This window comes from Xyrauchen texanus, chromosome 31 (genome assembly GCF_025860055.1).
Source record: "Xyrauchen texanus isolate HMW12.3.18 chromosome 31, RBS_HiC_50CHRs, whole genome shotgun sequence".
NCBI classification, from domain to species: Eukaryota; Metazoa; Chordata; class Actinopteri; order Cypriniformes; family Catostomidae; genus Xyrauchen; species Xyrauchen texanus.
In genome coordinates, this window is record NC_068306.1 from 23,249,195 (window position 1) to 23,272,538 (window position 23,344).

A 23,344-nucleotide genomic window follows, 5' to 3' on the forward strand; every position below is an offset into this window, starting at 1 on the left:
CCCTAAAATATTTTGCATAATCTTATAAAAATATTACAGACACAAATGTTTTATGATAAAAAAATGTAGTGATTAATTATTAAAGACATAACAATTGTTTCTATCATCCATATTTGGAAGGACAAACACAATTTTTTAATTGTCATTGAAGTTAAGCACTGCTTGGTCTTACAGCTTGTTTTCCATTCACATGAAAATAGTTTAAAATAAAAAACAAATGGTTTCAGTTTAAAAATAAAACCTCAACCACAATATTAGTATTAACCCTTAGCTGTCTGACTTTCTGAGCATTTGTTCACTAATTCATCCTACAAAAAATCTGTAACAAAACAAACAGATCTAACATCTCAAAGAAAAATACAACCAGGAAATGGAAGTGGAGCGTAGTTCTAGCAGGAAGACCAGCAGGTGTACATCATCACATCATTAGCTGGTAACTCCTAGCCAATCGCACGTAAGCCAATGCTTTATAAGTCCGCTCACAATCTATCACATTGCTGTTTCGGTGTGCTAACACTGCAACCTCCACCACCCCACCACCACCAGTTGAGCCCTGTCCCGCAGGGGGGTAGGCTCCTCGCCCCTGCCTCCTATCTCCGGCAGGACTTGATGGTTCCGGGTACAACTCCCTCGGACGGGGTCTACGCCAAAGAGAGAGACATCACCTCCCGTTTTACATCTATCAAATAAATGGCATCTCAAACTTCACTCAAGCCTGCGTGTCTTCCCGATAGAAGTGAGACTGCATCCCTGTCCATCATGGCCGTATGGTCAGTAGTCAGATCCCATCATTTTGAAGTAATTGTGCTCCAAAGTCTGAAAGTATGTAACTTTAAGAATGTCACTACCAAAACACATTTTCTCTGCAATTTAAAAAAAGGGTTTAAATCTAAAATAATGCGTATGACTATTTCTTTAAAATTAATAGTTGAAAATAACATATTGTCACTACTGAAATATCACGTAATTATTGAAACTTTATCATTATGTATGTCTATGTATAAGTTTTGGTAGTGACAATTTTAGCTAATTTTGAGCATAACTAAAAAAGTTTGGGTTTTTGGGGTTTAATCTTAAATGTTATGTTCAAAGCTTGTAATTATTTCTTTAAAATGAGACATTAAAGATAACATTTTGTCACTGCTTAAAATAATCATGTCACTACCGAAAAATTCGTATATGTTTCGGTAGTGACAGTTTTTGCCAATTTTAATTTGAGCTAATTTTAGTTTATAATTATTTGGAATGAATCATATGTTTTAAACAGCTGTACCAACATAAAAACAGAATATTTAAATTAAAACCCCCAAAAAGTTTATTTAATTGCAGAGAATATGTGTTTCAGTCGTGACAATTGTTAATGTTACACACTGATTTTTCAGACTTCATGGCACATTTACTTAAAAATTATGGGATTGAACTACTCACCATATGGTCATGATGGGGCAGAGATGCGGTCTCACTTCCTGGTCAAAAATGCAGGGGTGTGGCTTAACCAATGGATTAAAACATTTTGTGTTTCTATAGTGACGTAAAAATGAGGGACAGCATTTTAAAATAAAGTTTAATTATTTAAAAATTAAACCATCAATAGAATTGAAATAATTTCCTTTAACTTTCAAATAAATTATTCTGATATGTTGTAATTTAAGGGTGATGGTTTGGGACAGCCACCTCCTAATAGAAAGGCCTGGATAAATGATGATTTTGTATATATTTAGCTTATTATTATCTTAATTAATGCATTGAGGTTTAATAGATAATAACATATAATATATAATAATATCTTATGACATATGTAATATCAGAATTCATATATATTTTTGAATAGTTCTTTTCATCGTGGGACCGCAGTTTGCACTAATTCGGTAGAATGGCCCATCTATATCTGTGAGCGGCTCTGTTAATCATGGAATCATTGAGAATGTGATCCTTCATTCTGTGGGATTCTACCATGTGCACACATGCAGCGACCGAGACCAGTATTTCCTTATCTGTTGGAAGAACATTGCTCCAAGTCAGAGGATGCGTGTGAAAGCAAAGTGCAAAGATTTCAATTTCTTTTTTAAAATATCATTTTATTTATTTTAGTGTGATGAAAATCAAAATGTTTCCCTTTTGCCTAGCATCTGTAAACAACTTTGAGATGAAGGACACAAATAATTTAAATATGTCATATATTCCCTGTTTCTGTGCTTAGACAGCGAATTTTGACCGTTCTCTGGTTGTTTTCTTTCGGACCGGTCTGAATAGTGGACTGAAGGAACTGATGCCTCTGGCTGATCCTTACTGGACACTCTGCGAACATGTGGAGAAGGCTTTGGATCATTGTGGACCCATTTACACAGTGAATTTTGGTGGGAACCCAGTGCCAAAACCTGCATCTTCTGCTCTCTCATCCAAGCCTTCCACGACTCCTTGCTAGAAACTTTTCACGGCTCCTTGCTCCATGCCCTCCATGTCCAGCGAGCCAGCACCCATGCCTGCCAAGGCCAACGAGCCAGCACCCATGCCTGTAGCCTCAATCGCCCCAGGGCCAATGCCTCTCAGCTATCCGGAGAAGGAATAGGACATCTTCTCCCCAGCCACTGCCAGTGCTCACGACCACGGAGGTCCTTCCCCAGCTGCTGCCAGTGCTCACGACCACGGAGGTCCTTCCCCAGCCGCTGCCCCTCGAGCCTACCACAGCTTTGCTTTCCACGGCTTCCACGTAAAACGGCACCCTTATTTATTATGAAAGTGCTTCATTATCTGTTTGTGAATGGAGAGTGAGTTCGGGAGAGGACAGCGGTAAGGATTTTCAACTAGAGGGAATTATTTCTAACAGCTGTCCCGTTTTTCAGTGAGAGCTCAAGGAGTATAAGAGGGAGCCAGGCACCAGAGGAGTGCAGTGTGTTTTGGGAGCTCCAATGCCAGGCTGAAAAAGAGCAGATTTCATGGGGCGCTGAAAAGCGCTATTTTTGTTCAGACAGTGTGTAAATAAACTCCCGTGGTTCGCTGAAGCCGCATCCGCATCCCGCATCCCGCATCCTCCTCCCCATATAACAAGAAAACTGGTACACTTAGTTTCTATGATCTGATTATAATGATGAATACACTTAAAATGAACTCTGATTGGTAATACTACAACATGACTACTGGTGACTTACCGGTCTCTTAAGACTTTTTGACTTCGCAAAACCATATGGATAACAACATTCCTGAAGCCATAGGCTGTTAGCCAAATATTCAGATAAATTAGGGCATTGTTAATCAGTGGGTGAGGCTCCCATTAACCCATGCTAGAAGCTTTTTAAAACTGTATGCTTTAACATTAAACCAAATGGTGGACACTCCTAGATGGATAATATATCAGAAAGGGCCCACTCAGCTCTCTCCCCAGCTAATGTTTTTAATTAATTTTTTTCCAAGTAGGATCGTTTGGGGCCCCCATGCTCAGGGCCATTTCGGTTTACTTTTGTACAAAAACTATTTTGGTACTGTGTTGGGTTGGCACTTGATGGTCAATGTAAATTTGTGTCTTAAGCTAAACCAGAAATTATTATCTCACTTTGCTATTCACAACTAGGAGATTTGGCCATGGATTTATTTGTTGTTTGCTTTTTGTCCTAGATAACTGTAAGAAGACAATTATTGAATGTGCGACGAAGAGTATTGCAGAAAAAACCTGCATTCGTTTTGTGCCTCGAAGCACACAAGTCAACAACCTCATTATTGAGGATCTAGTTGGGTGAGTTTGACCAAATCTAAATAGTTTAATATAAATGAAAGTTTTATCACATCATTTTACTATACATTTAATATGAAGATGAAAATTCTAAAATTCTCAACAAAAATAAACAACGTTTTAGAAGTTTATAAAATGTTATAATGTAAAATGAACAAGATATGGTTAGGATTCCACACTAATTCTATGTCACTAATCAAATTTGTGATATTGACCATGCTAACCTCTTTGTACGATGCTCACAAGATGCTCTTTCTGAAATCATACTGGAATAACATGATCAGGTTTTGCATAAACTTGCTAGCTTGAGTCCACGTTGTCATTAAAGCAAATAGGGGACATACTGAACACTAAGCAATTCTGAAATTCTTTTCATTCAAATTGCTTTGCAAACAAGAGCATTTTTTTTTTTTTTTAATACTAGTGGACTTTTGTACCCCACGTGCAGGTGCTGGTGTACTGTAGGCAGAACTGGAGGTAAACAACAGGTGTCTTTGTCTGTGGACGGCTGTGTAATCATGGAATCACTGAACATGAACCCATTCATTCTTTGGGATTCTACCATGAGCACACCAGGAGTGACCGAGACCAGTATGTCCATATCAACTGGGAGAATATCCCCCAAGATCAGAGGTTGTGTGGGAAAGCAAAATGCAAAGATTTTCAATTCAGAATTGTTTTGTGTAATGAAAACCATGTTTTTTTTTCTTCCTTTGGACAGCATCTGCAAACAACTTTGAGAAAAAAAGATACAAATAATTTGAATATCCATCATGCACTATGGAAGGTAAAACATCATGCTTATTTATTTTGAAAACATGCTTTATTATCAATATAAAAAGTGCATGTCACTTTCCATTTTCAGGACTGCCTTCGTCATACAGTCTGGGAAGGAAACCATCACTCAAATTCCTGACTCTTCAGTGAAGATCGATATTATAAACCCAATGCACACCATGCTTGCTTATAGCTTTGGTGGAGAGGGGTCTTTTGGCTAAATGTCTCCATTTGGCTTATTGTTCTCTGGTTCACTTGGACTGGTTTTGGTATACATGGGTTTCTGAGGATCCTTTGATTTGTTCTGTGGATTTCTCAAGTGTCTCCTTTGACGACTTCTTTTGGCCTTGTCTTTAGAAATCGGATTGGAGTCATCCAGGAGGGGGTCCAGGTGAATCCTCCCACTCACTGCATCTGAGGACTCATCAATGTAGGCAAGATTTTCCCCAAAGTAATCCAAGGGCTGAGAGAAGATGTGATCTTTGGCAATGGTGGGGGCTTTCGGCTTTTCTTTCTTAACGTCTTTGATGACACCTCCCTCCAGCACCCGTTCTGTCTCGGTCACCTCTGACTCCGTCTCAGAGCTGCCCTCCGACTCGTCAGACGAGGCCGAGTAAGAGCCAGATTCTGATTCGTACTCCCCCCTCCTAGCCTCTCCAGCTCCACCTGCTTCGCCTTGGCTGTCACTGCGTCTATGGCGCCTGTGACGCCGCTTTCGCCTGGTACGCTTGAAAGGATCTTCCAGTTTTCCAGCAATGTTGAAATCCACGGACATGTTCTGAATGTTCTGAGTCCAGTCTGAGGCATGTGCCCTCAACTCCTCCATCTGAGAACAGAAAGTAGGGCAGGAGAAATGGAAAGGCTTGTATGTCACAAGATGCAGAATGATAAAAATTTGATACAGATTTTAGAATAATATGTGTTGTGAAGATGAAACGAAGGTATTCATGAAGATAGAAGGGATGGGAATTGAGAGAGACATTAATAATCTGATTTAAGTTGCAGTGTTGGAGAGATGCACAGTGAGTTTGACCAGGCACTGCCCTTACTCAAAAACTGCATAACACATTTAATATTGTAATGGACTTCCCTGTGTGAGCCCCAGTTGACTGGAGTAGGTGGGTTGTGTGCAGTAGATACCCTTTCCACCACATTACTAGGATGTACTGAGGAAGGCTCTATTCTTTATTGAACCTCTTATTACATATGTTGCACTCACTGTTTTAAATGATTACAATTAATAAAGTTTCCTTGTTAATTTACAACTTGAGTGTCTTGTGTGTCGTGCTTGGGATAATCGGAATATCAAAGGTGGTGGCATCCTAGAGTTTAGAAACATCTCTCCTAAGTAATAACCCTCAGCCTGAATAAGAATAGTAGTCTAGTCTTATTACTGCACCAGTTCTAGCTTTTCCCAATCCCCAGAAGTCCTTTATTTTGACACGGATGTGAGTGACACTGCTATTGAGGCGGTCTTTTCACAAGCAGAAGGGGGTTGGAATGGGTAATCGCCTATGCCATCCAGGCACTGACGAAGGAGTGAAAATATATGACCACCTATAAGAATTTGTAAAGTATGGTAACTTTTACCAAGTACTTTAAACATTATTTACTGGGGAAGGAGTTGAAAGATCTGATCATAATTCTTTAAGGTGTCTGCATAATATACGGGGGCTGGAGGGTCAGTTAGCTCGGTGGCTGGAACAGCTGGCCAGTTACCAATATAAGATTGTCCATAGGCCTGTTAAGCGGTGGAGGCAGTTCGAGGTCATCATGCTAAAGCTTGAAGTCGGCAAAAGAAACCGTTTGATTTTCGAGTGAAATTTCAGTATTGCACAAAGGGAGAAAAAGTGTGGGTACATGGCAAATCAAAGAAGCGAGGGTTGTGTCACAAGCTGCAAATGGTATATAAGGGCCTATTTGTAGTACTGGAATGTTTATTGGAGGTCTTGTATAGAGTAGTGCCAAGGGACGGGGGTGAACTGGCTGAAGCAGTTCCATCTGGCTGAAGCTGGCTGAAGCCTTATGTATATTTGTTACATGTAAGCCTGATGCTGCAGTGGAGATGAGAGAATATGACCAACGGACGAAGATGAGGTGCTGTGAGAACAGGGCATTGGCCCGATTGATTCCTTTGAGTTTAGGGAGTGAATGGAGACTGGAGGATCCAGGGTAACCTACCCTCGTGGAACAAGGCAAGTCTTCAATGGGAGAGCAGCTAACTGAGTTAACGGCACCTTCGAGTTCCAGGGAAATTTCTGATGCTACTTCCCTGTGTAAAGACCCACTTGACCTAGGTGGGGCATGTGGACAGCGGAGAAGTGTGACATAGATGGAGAGTGATGTCACCTCATTCATGGAGATTTCCTGCACCTGGGGGGGACTAATGAACTGGCTTTAAAATAGTGTGAGAAGAGACAAATGGCACGGGGGTTTGGGTCTTAATATATGGTGTAATACTTGCAGAATTTACTATTCTAAGTAAGAATAGTAAATAATTATTACAGTATTAAATGTATTTGAAATCATAATTTAATCATAGGCTTACCTCAGCACGGGTTTTTTTGGTTAGAACCAGAATCCAGTTCCCAATCATGGAAAGAATGGACACAAAGTAGGCCAAACCAAACAAAATCCAGAACCAGACCAGAGGCTTGTACCAATGATTTTTTTCTGCATCACCGCCATCACCTGATGGAGAGGAAATGCATAAAACACATACACACTGAGTCATTGACTGAAATCAAGTACGTTTCTTCAGGGAAAGACTGGCCAATGAGAGCACTGGGACTTTTTAATATACAAAGATATTAAAGCGGAAGTGTGTCGTTTCTGTGACACTGGCATCACCAAATAGAATTACAAAAGTAAACATTGTTTTCAAACAGATTTTCCAAAACACCTTCCATCTGCTATCTATCGAACTAATAGATAGTACTGCACCAAACTCAGGCCATTGGTTGAGTCAATGTTGCTTTGTCGGTCTCAACAGTCCGCTCAAACAATCAGATCTTTTTGAAAATGCCTCCGAGCCAGTGTTAGACTTTTAGCAGAAATCTACAATATCTATGAATAGTTTACCTTTTGTTGGCTCAACATATTAAGCTGGAAAAAGAGAAAGTATATTAACATTGAGAAAATTGCATAAATGAGATTTAAAGAAATGTTAACCAGGTCGCTGTGATTGCATTTAATATTTTAACTAACTACAAAAACATTGTACATGCAAAGAGCTTTACTGTTATTTCTATCATGGGCTCTTCCGTTCTAATTGCAGTGTGGGATCTTGCGTCCGATTGCAGTGCGAGCCTACATTCGGATGCAGCGTGGGCTCTCCCTTTCGGATTGCAGTGTGGGCTCTCCCGTTCGAATGCAGTGGGAGCTCCATGTTACCTTCATCATGGGCTCCCCCCATTAGAATTGCAGTGTGGGCCCTCCCATCTGATTGCAGAGTGAGCTCTATTTGTATACAGTGTGGGCTCTCCCATTCAGAAGCAGTGTGAGCCTCTATGCATGGTCGCAGGCTCTCTCGTCCGAATCGCAGTGTGAGGTCTCCCATCTGAACACAACACATGACAACCTAAACGTCATGCTTAATAATCGGCTTGGCCGCACTATTATCGTTCGCACTTCGCATACACGTCTAAGAATATACTGTCCTCATTTTACCTTAAGCACTCTTTGGGGGGTAAATTAGTGCTTAGATGTTTTACCTACATCACTCGAAGATTAGATGAGCTCATGAAAATAAGTTAATAAATTAAGGTTTATTAATCTAATAAACTAATTAGCTTTAGAATATATAAGCCGCTGCTTACCTCTCACTGGCGACAGTCCATTTGGCATCCCTCCACTTCCCCATCTCCATACCCTATTTTAAGAGTTTTTGCTCTATAGCTATTCTAATCTATTCACTAGTCCAAAAAAGGGGGTAACTTAGTGCTTGAGTTGAGTCTCATCCTCAAGCCTCTCCTTTGCGGACAGCAAGCCATATATGTTTTATCAACTTCACTCAAAGTTTATATGGGCAGGCGAACTCGTGAAAGTTGCCAAGTGAGGAAACTAGTGCTACCTGCAACATAGTCTCCGAAGCCCACAGTCGTGAGGGTGATAACCACAAAATAAGCAGATTTTAGAAGAGTCCAGTTTTCCACCTTCTGAAAGACTAAAACTGGCACCAATATGAAGAGAACACAGCCCAGCAGGATGGACAGCACAGCGGTGATGACACGCACAATGGTTGGGCTCACCTTCCATTTCTAAATGGAGAAAATAAAGAAGACTTAAAAGTGCACACAATATTGTTTTTTTTTTTATATAGGTCATCTTGAGCTGACACTTAGTGTCGAGGATGTAGCATCATTCAAGCACAATTGATCTACAATAGAGCCATTGTAGAAATGCACTATTCACAGTTAGCCATGATTAATCTATTCCAAGAGTGAAAGTGTCAAATATTCAGTATTCAGCTGGTCATGTGATCCTAACATGGCCTCCCCCCATGAGGTGGCCCTCTCCATGTAGAATAAAACAGCATTTAAGTTTACTGATATGACTAAAGTCTTCATCTCATGTGAGTGCTGATGGTCTTATACACGTTAAAAAATTACTATTCTTTTTTTAAGAGTAAAATGTTTTTAATTTGTAAACAAATTACTGATTAAAAAACTTTTATGGTTCTAACCTAAATTATAACCTAAATGCTAAACCAAACTGAAAAACATGTTTAGAAGTTTCTTGTGTTTGTAAAATTAAAAAATGTGTCTTCCAGATCATGTCTCTGTAAATGTATAAAAGGAATATTTTGCCCAAAAAATACTGTCATAATTTACTCACACACACACACACACACACATTATTATTATTTGTATTTTTTTGTGGAACACTAAAGGAGATGTTGGCAGAATGACAGCCTTAGTCAACTGACACTAACATCCTGCCTAACATCTCCTTTTGTGTTCCATGGAAGAAAGAAATACATATGGGTTTGGAATAGCTACTGATGCTGAGTAATTGCTGACAGATTTCAATATTGGGTAAACTGACACTTTAATGATTGAAATGTGAGGTCATATTTGTCATGATCACCATTTACCCATAAAAGAGCTTCAACTTTTGCAATGGCATTCCTTAGCGATGTCCCCAGATGATCTCCAGCTGCACCCAGAAGAAATCCAAACAAGGGAATGCCCACCAGCGTATACCAGATACAGAAGAACTGACCCCACGTTGTCTTTGGAGCGATGTTTCCATAACCTGGACCACAGACAAACACTTGCTGTGATCTGAGGGCAGTTATTTTAGACATGACACAGTGCCAATGATCTCCAGAATGCAGAGGCCAGGCCAGGCTTTGGCTTTAACATGCAGATGTGTTCAGCCAGTCCCATACCAATGGTGGTGACAATGGTGCCACAGAAGAAGAAAGCACTGGACAGGTCCCAACTGGAACTGTATGTGGCATTGCTGCTAGGATGAATTCCAACACTGATCGCTGTTGCCACTTTCTGCAAAGAAAGAAGGGAATATTGAAACAAGGGATTATTCAGAGTACTATTTTAATGTTCTTTTAAAGCTTAGGAGACCTATATGAGATTTAGTTTTCATTTAAGCATGAACTTTGTCTCTGATGTTTCTCCTAATATTCCTTAGGAGAAATAAAAAATAAACAAGCCAATTGTTAAAATACAGCAAGAGTATAGAGCTTAATGTGGGTATCATAGTTCAGATAATCTGGTAAGTATATGTATCTCTTCTGAAATTCTAGATTAGACACATGTGAGGTTAAATGGGCTTTTTTTTTTCAGGAGAAAAATCTGAGAATCAGTTGACAATGGAAAAGTCTCCATTTGTTATACATTATACATTTAATCTCATTGCTGTCAGGAGAAAAAATAAATAAATGAAAAAGTATAGTTGGACCAACAATGAAAATTCTCTCATAATTTACTCACCACCATGTTGTTCCAAACCAGCATGGCTTTCTTCCATGGAACACAAAAGGCAAATGCAATGATGACAGAGAATAACTATTCTTCCTATATCTCTCCTTATGTGCTCCACAGAGGAAAGAAAGTCATGCTGGTTTGAATTATCCCTTTCAAGCGATTTTTCAATCCTATTGGTAGACAGAAAACACTGTCTGATAAAAATTTGAATACGGATGTTATTCTGTTGTACTATCATGTTTTCAAGGTTGATCTGTGTCTAATAACATTTCAGATACAGTACCAAGATGCTTGAGGGCATATTTTGAAGCCAGTGTTTGCAAGACAATTGGATATGTTTCCCTAAAACGTGTCTTGTATAACTTACATCTAACAGCTGCTTCAGATGGTCAGGGTTCACACAAGTGTTGTTGTCCAGAAACTCCTGACGGGTGATTTGCAGCTGGTCATGGTAGCTTTCCTCATTCGGGGCCTCAAGTGCATTGAACACCAGTGCCCCCATCACTAAGTACAGGAGCACCCCAGTGAAGATCAATGTAAGGGTGGAGCCATGCATGACTGAGTGTCAACTGTATTCTATCCGCTCTTGTGGTTTCTACTACTGGAGTGTATCCTCCTTGGGATGGAACTGCAAATCTAGCCACATCCATTAAGAAAATTAAAAGCACTTGATCATTAATGCTTAAACATAACCACATAAAAAATATTTATGAATAATTGTGATCAAACCCTTTATAGTTTCAATATTAGTTTTAGTCTATTACACACAAGAAAAACATTAAAACCCCACCTTTCTTTTTCCTCCTTTCTTTTCTGTCTTGTACAGCTCCGTCTGTGGCAGTGGCTAAGGATAGAGTCTCCGGATCCGTAACCACGTGGAAACCCCTCGCCCTCGCAATATGATTGAAGGGACACTAAGGGGGACATATAGTGTTTTGGAAAGAAGGTACATAGTGTAAATATTACACACACACACACACATATATATATATATATATATATATATGTGTGTGTGTGTGTCCAGGCATTCCCCAAATGTCCCCACAAGGATAGTAAAACCTGAAATGTTTGACGTTGTGGAGACAATCAATCAGTTCCCATGAGGAAAACAGCTTATGAATTTCTTAAAAGCTTAAAGCTTAAAAATTTCTGCAGTTTTACATTTTCAAAAAACATTATTTAGTATGGTTTATACTGGTATATCCCATCTAGCATATCCCCAATTTCTTCATTTTTCAAGAATGTCATAAAGAGACCCCCAGTATCTTCAAAAGCTTTATATTTATCTTTAATAATGTATGTTATTTTCTCCAGTGACATGTTACATGTAATTGCCATTCATTTTAACCATCTCCCTATGCTTGGTCTTTCAGTTGTTTTGTTTTTTCCGGTACTAAGTGGTAATAAGACACTTTGCTTGGAATTTACACAGATCTATAAATGTACATACTTTTCTACTAGATTATGTGGGTATAAATTAAAAAAATATATATATTTTTCAAAAGAAGTTTAGATAGATAGATAGATAGATAGATAGATAGATAGATAGATAGATAGATAGATAGATAGATAGATAGATAGATAGATAGATAGATAGATAGATAGATAGATAGATAGATAGATAGATAGATAGATAGATAGATAGATAGATTGATTGATTTATTGATTGATTATTGTCTGTAATACAATGCAAAGACATTCATACGTTTTTGGAGCCCTTGTATGGATTACATCTATTTAAAGATATGTTTGCTAATATAATGTAAATTACTTTGATGGAATGCTGTCAAGACAAAAGAGCCCTGGTGCTCAACATGAACCTGTTCAGAATGCTTTCCTAACTTCAAACAAATGTATTTTTGGCTTTTGATGGACTGTGCTACTGACAGATATTACAATGTTGGTCTATGACAGCCAGTTGGCTCCTGTCATGTCACAAAGTTCCCACCTTCGCATGGTGTTGCGAAACAAAACCGTGCATGGGTGAGACAGAACTCATCTTTCTTCGGATGTTACTTACGTGGACAATGTGCCATGAGCAGCAGCCATAGAACATTAACCAGCTGTTAAGCAAACCTAATAAACAACACATATAGGTGGGTTGAGCTTTGAGACGCACTGGCTGAATGCTTTACTAGAAGATACTTGCCAATACAGAAGAGGAACTCAATTGCCGAATCAAATTACAGACAGTGAGAATTAGAAGTGCTTTAGAGTATGTGAAAGCTGAGTTGTTTGTGGATAAATTATTTCACATTAAAAACATTACACCCTTCACCATTAAGTGGAACCGATTTAGAAATTATTATGCACTTGTGTCATGTGATGTGTGACCAAATGATTTAACAAGATTCATCATTTTGTTTTATAGTATCAAGGGAGATGTTTGTAATCCTATACACTCTGGGTTATACTGAGGACATTATTTGTGTGTTAACGAGTGCACAGCTAACTCTCTCTGTGTGTGTGTGTGTGTGTGTGTAAGAGAGAGAGAGAGAGAGAGAGAGAGATCTGAGATGCTTCAGATGCCAAGAGGGGTCTGTGGCAGTTATTGGGTTCAGAGTCTGATTCAGGGTGCAGTAGGATCTGATGACTACATAGCTGCAAGCTCACTATAAAATAGTGCGTGAGTAAATAGGCAATATATACAGACATGTTGCTAATTAATCAAGCCAAAACCAATCATATGAATTCATGAATAAACCTAGCAAATAACTCAATTTCACAGTGTGAATGCCTAACTTTGAGTGCTTTTATATTTATAAATGCTTTGAAGACAATTCTCTATTTCTGTTGTTTTTCACATGTTGGTGACAAATGTCCAAAGCATGCATAGTTTTGGATCAGTTCTGTGAGAACATAATAATGTCTTCATATACATTACACACATTTTATGATCAGACATATTATTATTATATCTATTTGTGGGTCATTTGATTTATGTCCTTGTTCAAATTATACTGGAAAAGTCAAATATTTAAATATTTATATATCCTTCCTAGCTCCATGGAAGAAAAAGTTGTATGGTTTAGAAACAAAATGAGGGGGAGTAAATGATGATAGAACTATCATTTTGGGTGAAAATCCCTTTAGATATTTGACTTTTCCATGCACAATAACTGAAATAGTATACCATTATACATGCATGCAAAACACAGCCTAAGTAAATCACTTTGTCCAAAACTTCATACGGATAATCACAGAGCCAATCCTTTTCCATGCAGGAACCAGACACACATTTTTACACTCACATTAGCACTAGAATTACAACAGGAAATAGGAGCAGATTCTTACACACACGTTCTCAAGCCCATCTCCCACCTCAGACACGGTCCTGCATGTCCAGAGAGCTGCAGCCGCAAACTGCAGGGTTCCTTCCAGGCAGTCAATATAGAGGGTGTGTCAGTATATGTGTGTGTGTTGGAGAGAGACTGTTGATGAGTGTCTAAGAATGAAAAGGTGCTCAAGACAGAGTTGAGAGAGTGACCATATCTGAGAAAGCCAGCATGTTTGTGGGGTTTGTGTGGTTGTTTGTGTGTGCATGTGGAAGTGGGTTGGATCTGAAAAGCAGGGAAGGGCTGCTACAGCGATGAAAATGAATAGAGAAAGAGAGACATGAAATAGAGAGGGAGAGAGAGGGTGGGGTTGATGCAGATATTCTGAGCTTAAATCAGCTTATTGCACTTTCAGTACTAATCACTCTTTTTTTTGTTCACCCCCAGCCCAGTCCCCCCAACAAAAAAGAAGTTCGGCAACTGAGCTACTATCCAGACAAAAGTGGATCCTCTAGATCAGAGTTTTTCAATCATTACAGATCCAAGAACCCCTCATCCATGCTCTCATCAAATCTATGGGGCCCTTAATCTAAAAACGATACAACGATTCACATTCACACTCTCACAAATTTATGGGCAATTTAGTGTCTCCAACTAACTTAACCTGAATGTTTTTTGGACTGTAGCACATTAAATTTGACAGCCCTAAAACATATGTTTAGTTTGTAAAAATTCTGAAGACCCCCTTACACCCTTGTGGCCCATTTGAAAACCCCTGTCAGACGAATTTGGCTTAAACATGCTCAGATTCAGGAGAAAAGAAAAAAACAAAACAGAGTGAGACTATTTTATAAGCTACATTTGGCTGGATAATACAAAAAGTCTCAGTGTTGGCGAAATTACTGTATTTTGGCTTTGTAGGGCAAATTTATCCCAGAATTACATGTTACTTTGATCAAAGTTTTACTGGCAAGTCAATCATGTTATACTGCTCTGGTGTCACCTTACATTATGTTGCCTAGTACATTTTATTTATCTCCTTTCTCTGTCTGTCTCTCCTTCCTTCGTTCCTCCATTTTCGTTCTCTCTCTCCTTCTCTCACTCACACGATTCCCACATGCTTGTGTCAGTATGCCAGTGTGCATAACTCCTTTTTTCACTTTGTGAGACTTGGGGCAGCTTGTGCAGCTGTAACATTGCATAGGTTGCACAGCTCTGCTCTAAGCTATATACCAGCAGCCATGTGCTCATGCTGCCCATAGCACAGACCTTCTGGAGATGTACTTACACTTCTCAAGAGGATCTGATGTGACCATGACAGTTACATGTGACAGAGAATGATTGTACATAATAATGTTTATATATATATATATGTATGTAGAGGGGGAGAGAGAGAGAGAGAGTGAGAGAGAGAGAGAGAGAGAGAGAGAGAGAGAGAGAGAGAGAGAGAGATGGAAAACAGTATAGTGGTGTAACAGTAATATTCTACAGCCATCTACAACAAGTACATTACATAACCAGACAAGGAATCCATCAGCAATACTGTATTATTAATAATGATGTATCTCAAGACCACTAAAGCAGCCTCTACAAAGAGGAAGCAACACCATAGTTTGTAGAGTTTTCCTTTCTTTGAATCAATTTTTATTCCTTTCTTCACACCAAAAAGCTTGTCTTACAGGGTTATGTCAGTATCCAGAAACGGAAAAGGCAGTCGCCTGTGGGCTCTTAAATAGTTTAATGAGCAAAGGTGTAACATTAGCACTCCTTTGGATCACCCGCAACAGGCACAAACATAATTAAATAGCTGCAGATGAAGGTCAGCTCCATGCCTGTGCACATTGCCTGACTGTTTGTTTGGGGGTTCTTTCTGTTGAGTCTATTTACTGTACATGTTTACCTGCTCCTTTTGTTGTCTACTTTGTGCTCTTTGTGGAAAAAGTAACATCCATATGAAGATTTCATCAAAACATCTTGGTTGTATAAATCCTTTGAATCATGACATCTCTTAATTTGCTGACCTACAAAGGCAAAATGCAGTAACTACACCAACACTGAAACTGAGAGGGCCATTTGTGTATTTACGAAATGATTTGCGTGCCATACAATTGCTTGCAATTTCTGATTGTGGGTTGAAATTAACATACGCATTTTGTTATATGCTCAAGCACCAAGAAAAAACACTTAAAGGTCTGTCTATTATACAATGTTTTGTGTTGTTATTGTTGTTATTGTATGCCATTTCTTTGCTTTTCAAATGATTTCTCAAATGGCCTCGTGGGCCTATTATGGCCTTGAGGCCTGATGTTCCCCACCCCTGGTCTCAGAGACCCAATTTCAGTCCTAACTAATTTTGAATAAAATGTGCAGTTACTGCATGGAGGAGTGGGCATTTAATTATTATTTTTTTGATTATTGTGTGGTGTTACATACAAATCATGGGTGATTATCTTTGATTCTTACACATAATTCTGCCACTGACTCTCCTTTTTATTTGGATTATTTTTCATTTAATTGAAAAGTAATATATATATATTCAATATATATATATACATTAGGGATTTCCTGATACCATTTATTTGAGATACATCATGGTACAGATGTGTAATTCTCTCAAAATACATTAAATCTTGTACTAAATACATATATATATATATATATATATATATATTTATTTATTTTTATTTTTTTTTGTGATTTAACAATTTCAAAGAGTTAAGCAGAGTAGACATCCCATTGTCAGCATTGCGTTTGCAATTAACAGATGTTGCTGTGTGCTGTTTACTGGGCTTGGTGCCATCTCTGCTGAAGATGAAATAATAACAAATATGAAAATAAATGAAATAATATAAAATATGAAACAAAAAAAATGCTTTTACTTATTTTAACAAGACTTGGATTCTGATCCAAAAAAATAAATAAAATAAAATAAAAAATTGCATCACATTATGGCCAGTATTATCAATTCTTTAATTTTAGGTATGTAGACATAGACATACTGTAGATATAGACATCAAATGCCTGGTTCACTTTATCTAGACATTTGATTAATATTGCACTCTTTAAATAGACTTTTATACCCACTTTGATCCCTCTGTGCAATTTGCAAGAGGGGCTCTGGATCCCCTCCTCAAATTGTTGGCTGGGCTCCACAAGCAATGGAGGATTTTTATTACTCAAAGGCAAGCCGATGTAAATCAGACCCGAGTCCTAAACAGATGCTTGTGGGAGATTTATGGTGATGACCTACTGGGGATAATTATAAAATGTGATCAACAAGAAAATTTGTTTGTATTATACATTTGAAGGATGGAGACAATCATAAGGTTACACGAAGAGTTAAATACATAATGATTTAGTAAATGATGCATTGTCTTTTTTGTGTGATCATTATTTTTGATAATATTTTTCCGTTCTATCAATCTACATTAGTTACATTTACAATTTACATTTAAACATTTATCAGACAATCTTCTGTAGTGTTCATGTGTTTATGTTACTCTGTAATTTCTTGTAGTAGCTAACACAAGTGGTGTAACTTGGATGTTATGGAACCCATTTGAAAGAAACCTCCTTGGGGGGCCTTGGTTGTTTTTTATCACCCCTAGGGCCTGCGGCCATTTTTGCGGTTGCTGTCCCCCTCTTACCCTGGGCCCTGGGGCAGCTGCCCTCTCAAAAAATGGCCTTGATTAAGTTAACTGTAAAAAAAATAAGTGAATAATACAATACAAATAATGCTTAAAAATTATTTTAAATAACAACGCAAAATATTGTATAATAGACAGACTTTTAAGTTATTTTCTTGGTGCGTGAGCATGTAACGAAAAGCCTATATTAATTTCAACCCACAATCAGAAATTTCAAGCAGTTGGATGACCCATGGATTATTTAGTGAATACACAAATGGCCCTTAATTGGAAAAAGGTTCCCCAACCCTGCAAGTGTCACGATTCCCTTGTTGTCTGCCCTGGGTTTCACTTGTCATTGTTAAATGTACTACACTTCCCAGAATCCACCTGCCATCATCACTGCCATTTTGTTCATTGTTCTCACCTGTGTCCCATTTAGTCATCACTCCCTGTGTATTTAAGCCCTGCTTCTTGTTCTCTCCTTGTCTGTCGTTGAATGTAGTTCAAGCCTGGTCTGTGTTCCTTGCCCTAGTTCTCTGATTATGTTTATTTCCCCATTGAGGGTTTTTCCTTTGTTTATTTGTTTGTTCATTTAATAAAGAAGTCCCGCATTTAGATCCTCTCTCCTCGCTGCCTCATTCGTAACAGCAAGAGGGTCTGAGAAAAAAAATAAAATAATTGCCATTATAGTTGTTTAGTCTCTTCCCTGTAAGTGTGCCAGATTTCTCAGCTGTCAACTGTCCTACAGAAGTTTTAGTATCACACAAACTGAAGTGCTTTCAGTCGGGTATGAGTATAGTTAGTTGATTCTTAAAACCTTTTCCTTCAGACACTCCAGAATACAAGAATCACACTGAGCTTTTAGATACCGATTTCAACAGTAGGTACACATAAAAAGGATATGCACTTTTGTATGTATACAGTACATTTATTTTGGTTGCAATGAATTACATGTAAACAGAAAATTCACATTTGCATGTCCATATTTATATGTTTCTTACATATAAATGTGTATATATTGAACAGAAAATTGCCACAAAATGACATCCATGTAAAAAACAAACAAAAAAAAAAAACAGCAGTAGTTCTGTAAAAAACTAAATTGTACCTCCTCACAGTACGTAACACTATAAGTTCCCATCTTCTTGGTGAACATCCTGTCACTCTTGTTGGACTGGCCAGAGATTTGGCAGACATCACAAACATGCCCTGTCATAGATATTTATGGAATATACATGTATGTCTGTTTAGAAGCTCTGAAGAGTATAAAAATTTCACTGACAATCTTCTAGTTTTGATCAGCAAGCCGTGTGCATATAGTTACTGTGCAAATTGAAGACAATTGTACTTATTCTTTTGCACGCATGTGCCAAAACATGTGCAATTTGCTTAAATTAATAAAAATTCAAATCTGTGAGTGAAACTAATCGTTCAGTGATTTGAACAGTGTTTTGAAAAAAATGTATCCAAAGTGATTGAGAAAAACTGAATATTTGATCCTTTCACATTAAATCCACACTGAAAGATGGCAGATAAGTACACTAGCAAACGTAACCGTGGAAAGCGATGTGATAATACAGCAGATTTGAAGTTGAGATGGTAGAGAAATCTAAAACTTCAAAATTGATTGAACTTAATGGAGTTATTTTTGCAGGAGCTGAACGTGCAGAGTGCAGTGTGTGTGCAAAAGAAAATTAAGATGAAGAAAAGGATGTGGATTATGTCCTCTCCCATTTTCTCCCATTGAGAGCAGGCAGGCAAGCAAGACCACTGCTATACACGTTTAAAATAAATGTACAAAGAACAAAATGCAGTAAAAATAAACAGATTTTTTTAAAAATAGACTTTCTTTAAATTCTTGAAATCATGAATAAATTATAGGGTATACATTTTCCAGACTCCACCCAGACTCATTAAAAAAATCCAATGACTCATTAATGAGATATGACAGATATGAGAGTTTGAAGTCTGCTCATTGAAAGAACTAGAACTTAGTTGGCTTTATCCTTATCTGAAAGACACATGCAGAGTGGCCTGCTCTCTCCAGAACACCAGTATTGAAGAACTCTTATATTACACATTAATCTAATCCTAGCAACTTCCCAAGGCTTTTAACAAGAGTGAGGAGACAGAAGGGGAAAGAATAAAAGTGAGAAGTTCAGATGTATCTGATATTAAGAGATTCAATTGATTTTTAACTTTGATTTCCAGTTTCTTCTGTTTGAAAGTGAAGTTCTATTGTAAGAAATTATAGTATTATCTCTTTCTCAAATGGGATGAATTTTGTAAATGAAACTGCAAAGCTCTTGTTTCTGATTTTATGTATTTATTTATTTTATAAAATGCTTTTATAAAAGGGGGTCTTCGGCTTCAAACAGTGTTTAATAAAATAGTATTTGAGTGTAATCCAGTGTTATGTAATCCCAACAAGAAATAATCCAGTTCAACAGTAAATGGCCTCAGAATGACTAGGCTAGATATACACATGAGCACAAATTGTGTTTGAATACTTCAGTGTGGAAGGACTATTACTGCTATCATAAAACAGATTAAACTAAGTTGCTTTTGCCTCTGCAAGTAATGACATTTTTAAATGTGGCTTCACCACAGACTGTAGTCATGAAGGATTATCTTTAGCCCTTTCTCAAATTGAGAGGGACAAAATTTACAGCCTTCCACCACCCATATGGAAAAGATATGCACTTTCAGTTTTACTGTGCAATCTTTTGCAAAAATGTTTTTTTTTTTAATTATTAGACAAAAACAAGAATCTAAACAACCCAATTAATACCAACAAGACTGCTAGGTAAGTCCTATAGCCTTTGAGAACTGCAATTTAAAGAAAATCTTTCAGGTGTACCTCTTTTATTTATATAAGAAATGTGGTTCTGAATCCTCAGATCTTCTAAATATGGCCTTTTCTGTTGTCAAAAGACTTTGGTTTGCAAATAATTACAACTCATTTGCTTTCTGATTTATTGCTCACTACACCAGACATTCCCATTTTAGATGTTCCTCTGGTCATCAGTGTTCTCCAAAAACTGGTAAGCATTCACCCAAGGAACTGGTAACTAACATGCTCATGATGGAGTTGGGCTCTTCAGGTGAAGTGCACATGAGTGCCTCCGCCAGGAGAGGGTGACGGAGAACCACAGGCGCAGCTCCTCTGTGGATTACAGCTGGCTGACTGCATCACAGCAGAAGTGCAGGACCTGTATGCTAAGATACCTCCTGCCCAATGCTGACCCCTCATTCTCAAATATTTAAATAGTTCACCTTATAGTACAATAGTACAGCTTTGAAGCTAACACAATAGTTGGCACTTGGGTTGATAGAATTAGAGGTAAATCTGTAAGCTAGTCTATTATATTGCTATTTATACTGTATGTTGGTCGGTAGTCTAGACCTCTGGTCCCATGAAAACCAGAAAGTAATAGTTTTCAACTAAACAATGATGAGCACGATTCATAGAATGCATTTTCCCATAAAGATTACATTTCTACTCCAATGACTTTTAGCTTTAGTGTTGGGATTTGGGCAAGGGGTACAGTTAATCATGCATTCCTGACTGTATTACATAATTTACTACTAAAAATACAACTCACTTTTGGTGCCACTCTGTGGATATTTCATCATGCAAACAGGCTGATTTCAGCAGCCCTCTTTTTACATTTTGTGTTTTCATTTGGAAGATGCATTTTTATAGATTGTTTGCTCATCTGCAATATGTACATTCAGCAGATGTCTTTGAGATGTTGGATGATGTTAGATAGATGATTTAGAATGCATGTAAATTTTCTTTTTTTTTTTTTTACATGTTTATCAAAAAAATATATATATATACAGAATCAACCCCCATTAATTCCCCAACCCCACCCTGTCCCTCAACAAAGATCCCTGTGGTCAAAGCCTAAATTATACAATGCACACATATAAACAAACGAACACATAAAAAACTGAGAATATAAAAATCCATCACCCAAAATACATAGTCTGGGGTAGAATGAAATTTGGTATTTAAAACCTGACAGATAACATTCTGGACTCTTACTCAGAATTCTTGAATCTTGGTGTAAAACCACAGAGCATGGACTATGTCTTCACCCTCCAACTGATATTGCCAGCCGGTAGGTGTGTCTTATAAACAAAGCCTAAACAATCTGGAGGAAGTCTAGAAGAAATTATCCAAAATCTTAAACTGAATAAGGCATACCCTTGCATCCCTAGACATGGTTTTAAATTTCAATCCAATACCAAGTTCAAATCTCTTTCCCATAACCTCTTAAGAGCTCTTAAGGCCCTGTCACCAAGACACCGAATCAGTGAATAATAATACACTGATTCACAGGGTGTCTGCAGCTTTAGAGGGCTGTGCACTACCACCAAAAACAGTACAAAATTGATGGCGCAACTGTAAATATCTGAACAATTGAGACCTAGAAATCCCAAATTGCTGTATTATATTTTCAAATTATCTCAAAGCTCCATTTTCATAAAGGTCACCAAGTGTAGCAACACTCCTCGATCCATTCTTTCCAGCAAAAGGAGGACTTGTTAATAAATAATTTGTAGTTCAGCCATATGCTTGAGGAAACATTTCGGTAAGTGTCAAAATTAAACATACAAGAAACCTTTGTCCATACTGAATTTAAGTGTGAAATTATGGGACTACATTTACATTTATTCAATTAGCATGCACTTTTATCCAAAGTGTCTTACAGAAGAGGAATACATTATAAGATAATCTTAAGGAGACTGTGGCATGAAAAGTGCTGCATTACAGAGTTTCACTAGCATCAGAATAGTAGTATTCAAGACAGATTAATGTACAACAAGATTTTTTTTGTGACTAGTTAAGTGCTCATGGAAAAGACACGTTTTAAGACATTTTTTGAAAACAGAAATTGAATCAGCTTCACGGATGGAGCTGGGAAGATCATTCCACTAACGTAGTACGATGGAACTGGAAGTCCGGGAAAGTGTTTTGGTGCCTCTTTGTGTTGGTACAACAAGGCGCCGTTCCTTTGCCGACCACAGTTTTCTGGTGGGAACATAGCTCTGCAGAAATTATTTTAGGTACGCTGGAGCAGACCCAGTGACTGTTCTGTATGCCAGCATCAGAGCCTTGAATTTGATACAGTGCATCCGGAAAGTATTCACAACGCTTCACTTTTTCCACATTTTGTTATGTTACAGCCTTATTCCAAAATAGATTAAATTCATTATTTTCCTCAAAATTCTACAAACAATACACCATAATAACAATGTGAAAGAAGTTTGTTTGAAATCTTTGCAAATGTATAAAAAAAAAGAAAAACACATGTACATTTGCTCAATACTTTGTTGAAGCACCTTTGGCACCAATTACAGCCTCAATTCTTTTTGTTTATGATGCTACAAGCTTGGCACACCTATTTTTGGGCAGTTTCTCCCATTCTTCTTTGCAGGACCTCTTAAGCTCCATCAGGTTGGATGGGGAGTATCGGTGCACAGTCATTTTCAGATCTCTCCAGAGATGTTCAATCGGGTTCAAGTCTGGGCTCTGGCTGGGCCACTCAAGGACATTCACAGAGTTGTCCCGTAGCCACTACTTTGTTTTCTTGGATGTGTGCTTAGGGTTGTTGTCCTGTTGGAAGATGAACCTTCACAGTCGCCTACAGCTTGCTCACTGGGGTTATTAATACAATTATCATTTAATTATTTTTAAACACTATTAAAAATCGTATTTTATCTAAATTACACAATGTTGATTAATCGACTTTATAGACATTACAGTTTTATCATCTGTTAATGCTGATATTCTGTAAAGCTGCTTTGAAACGATGTGTGTTTGACTTGACTTGACCCCTGTCTGAGGTCCAAAGCACTCTGGAGCAGGTTCTCATCAAGGATGTCTCTGTACATTGCTGCATTCATCTTTCCCTTGATCCTGACTAGTCTCCCAGTTCCTGCCGCTGGAAAATATCCCCACTTCATGATGCTGCCACT

The 23,344-nt window shown here is 37.9% G+C and overlaps 1 protein-coding gene across 3 annotated transcripts; it reads right to left on the minus strand.

Annotated features, from left to right (window-relative positions):
• Nucleotides 1–4,440: 4,440 nt before the first annotated feature.
• LOC127625215 (potassium channel subfamily K member 4-like) lies at nucleotides 4,441–14,000 on the minus strand. 3 transcript variants are annotated; one of them, XM_052100358.1, is made up of 8 exons: nucleotides 13,774–14,000; nucleotides 11,243–11,366; nucleotides 10,820–11,088; nucleotides 9,897–10,011; nucleotides 9,600–9,760; nucleotides 8,577–8,763; nucleotides 7,053–7,195; nucleotides 4,441–5,330 (listed from the first exon to the last, which is right to left on the minus strand). In XM_052100358.1, the coding sequence occupies exons 3-8, from the start codon at nucleotides 11,006–11,008 to the stop codon at nucleotides 4,722–4,724; spliced, it is 1,404 nt and encodes a 467-aa protein (XP_051956318.1). In that variant the 5' UTR covers nucleotides 11,009–11,088; nucleotides 11,243–11,366; nucleotides 13,774–14,000; the 3' UTR covers nucleotides 4,441–4,721. The 3 variants fall into 3 exon arrangements, with proteins under 3 accessions (XP_051956318.1, XP_051956316.1, XP_051956317.1); XM_052100356.1 differs by having other exon boundaries at nucleotides 13,747–14,000; XM_052100357.1 differs by having other exon boundaries at nucleotides 13,704–14,000.
• Nucleotides 14,001–23,344: the final 9,344 nt, after the last annotated feature.

Excerpts from the sequence above, each read along its gene's own strand:
- LOC127625215 (XM_052100358.1), bottom strand. The coding sequence starts at position 11,008 with ATGCATGGCTCCACCCTTACATTGATCTTCACTGGGGTGCTCCTGTAC. Across the intron at positions 10,012-10,819 it reads ATCTGAAGCAGCTGTTAGAT|AAAGTGGCAACAGCGATCAG; the intron begins GTAAGTTATACA and ends CTTTCTTTGCAG. Across the intron at positions 9,761-9,896 it reads CACCATTGTCACCACCATTG|GTTATGGAAACATCGCTCCA; the intron begins GTATGGGACTGG and ends TCTGTGGTCCAG.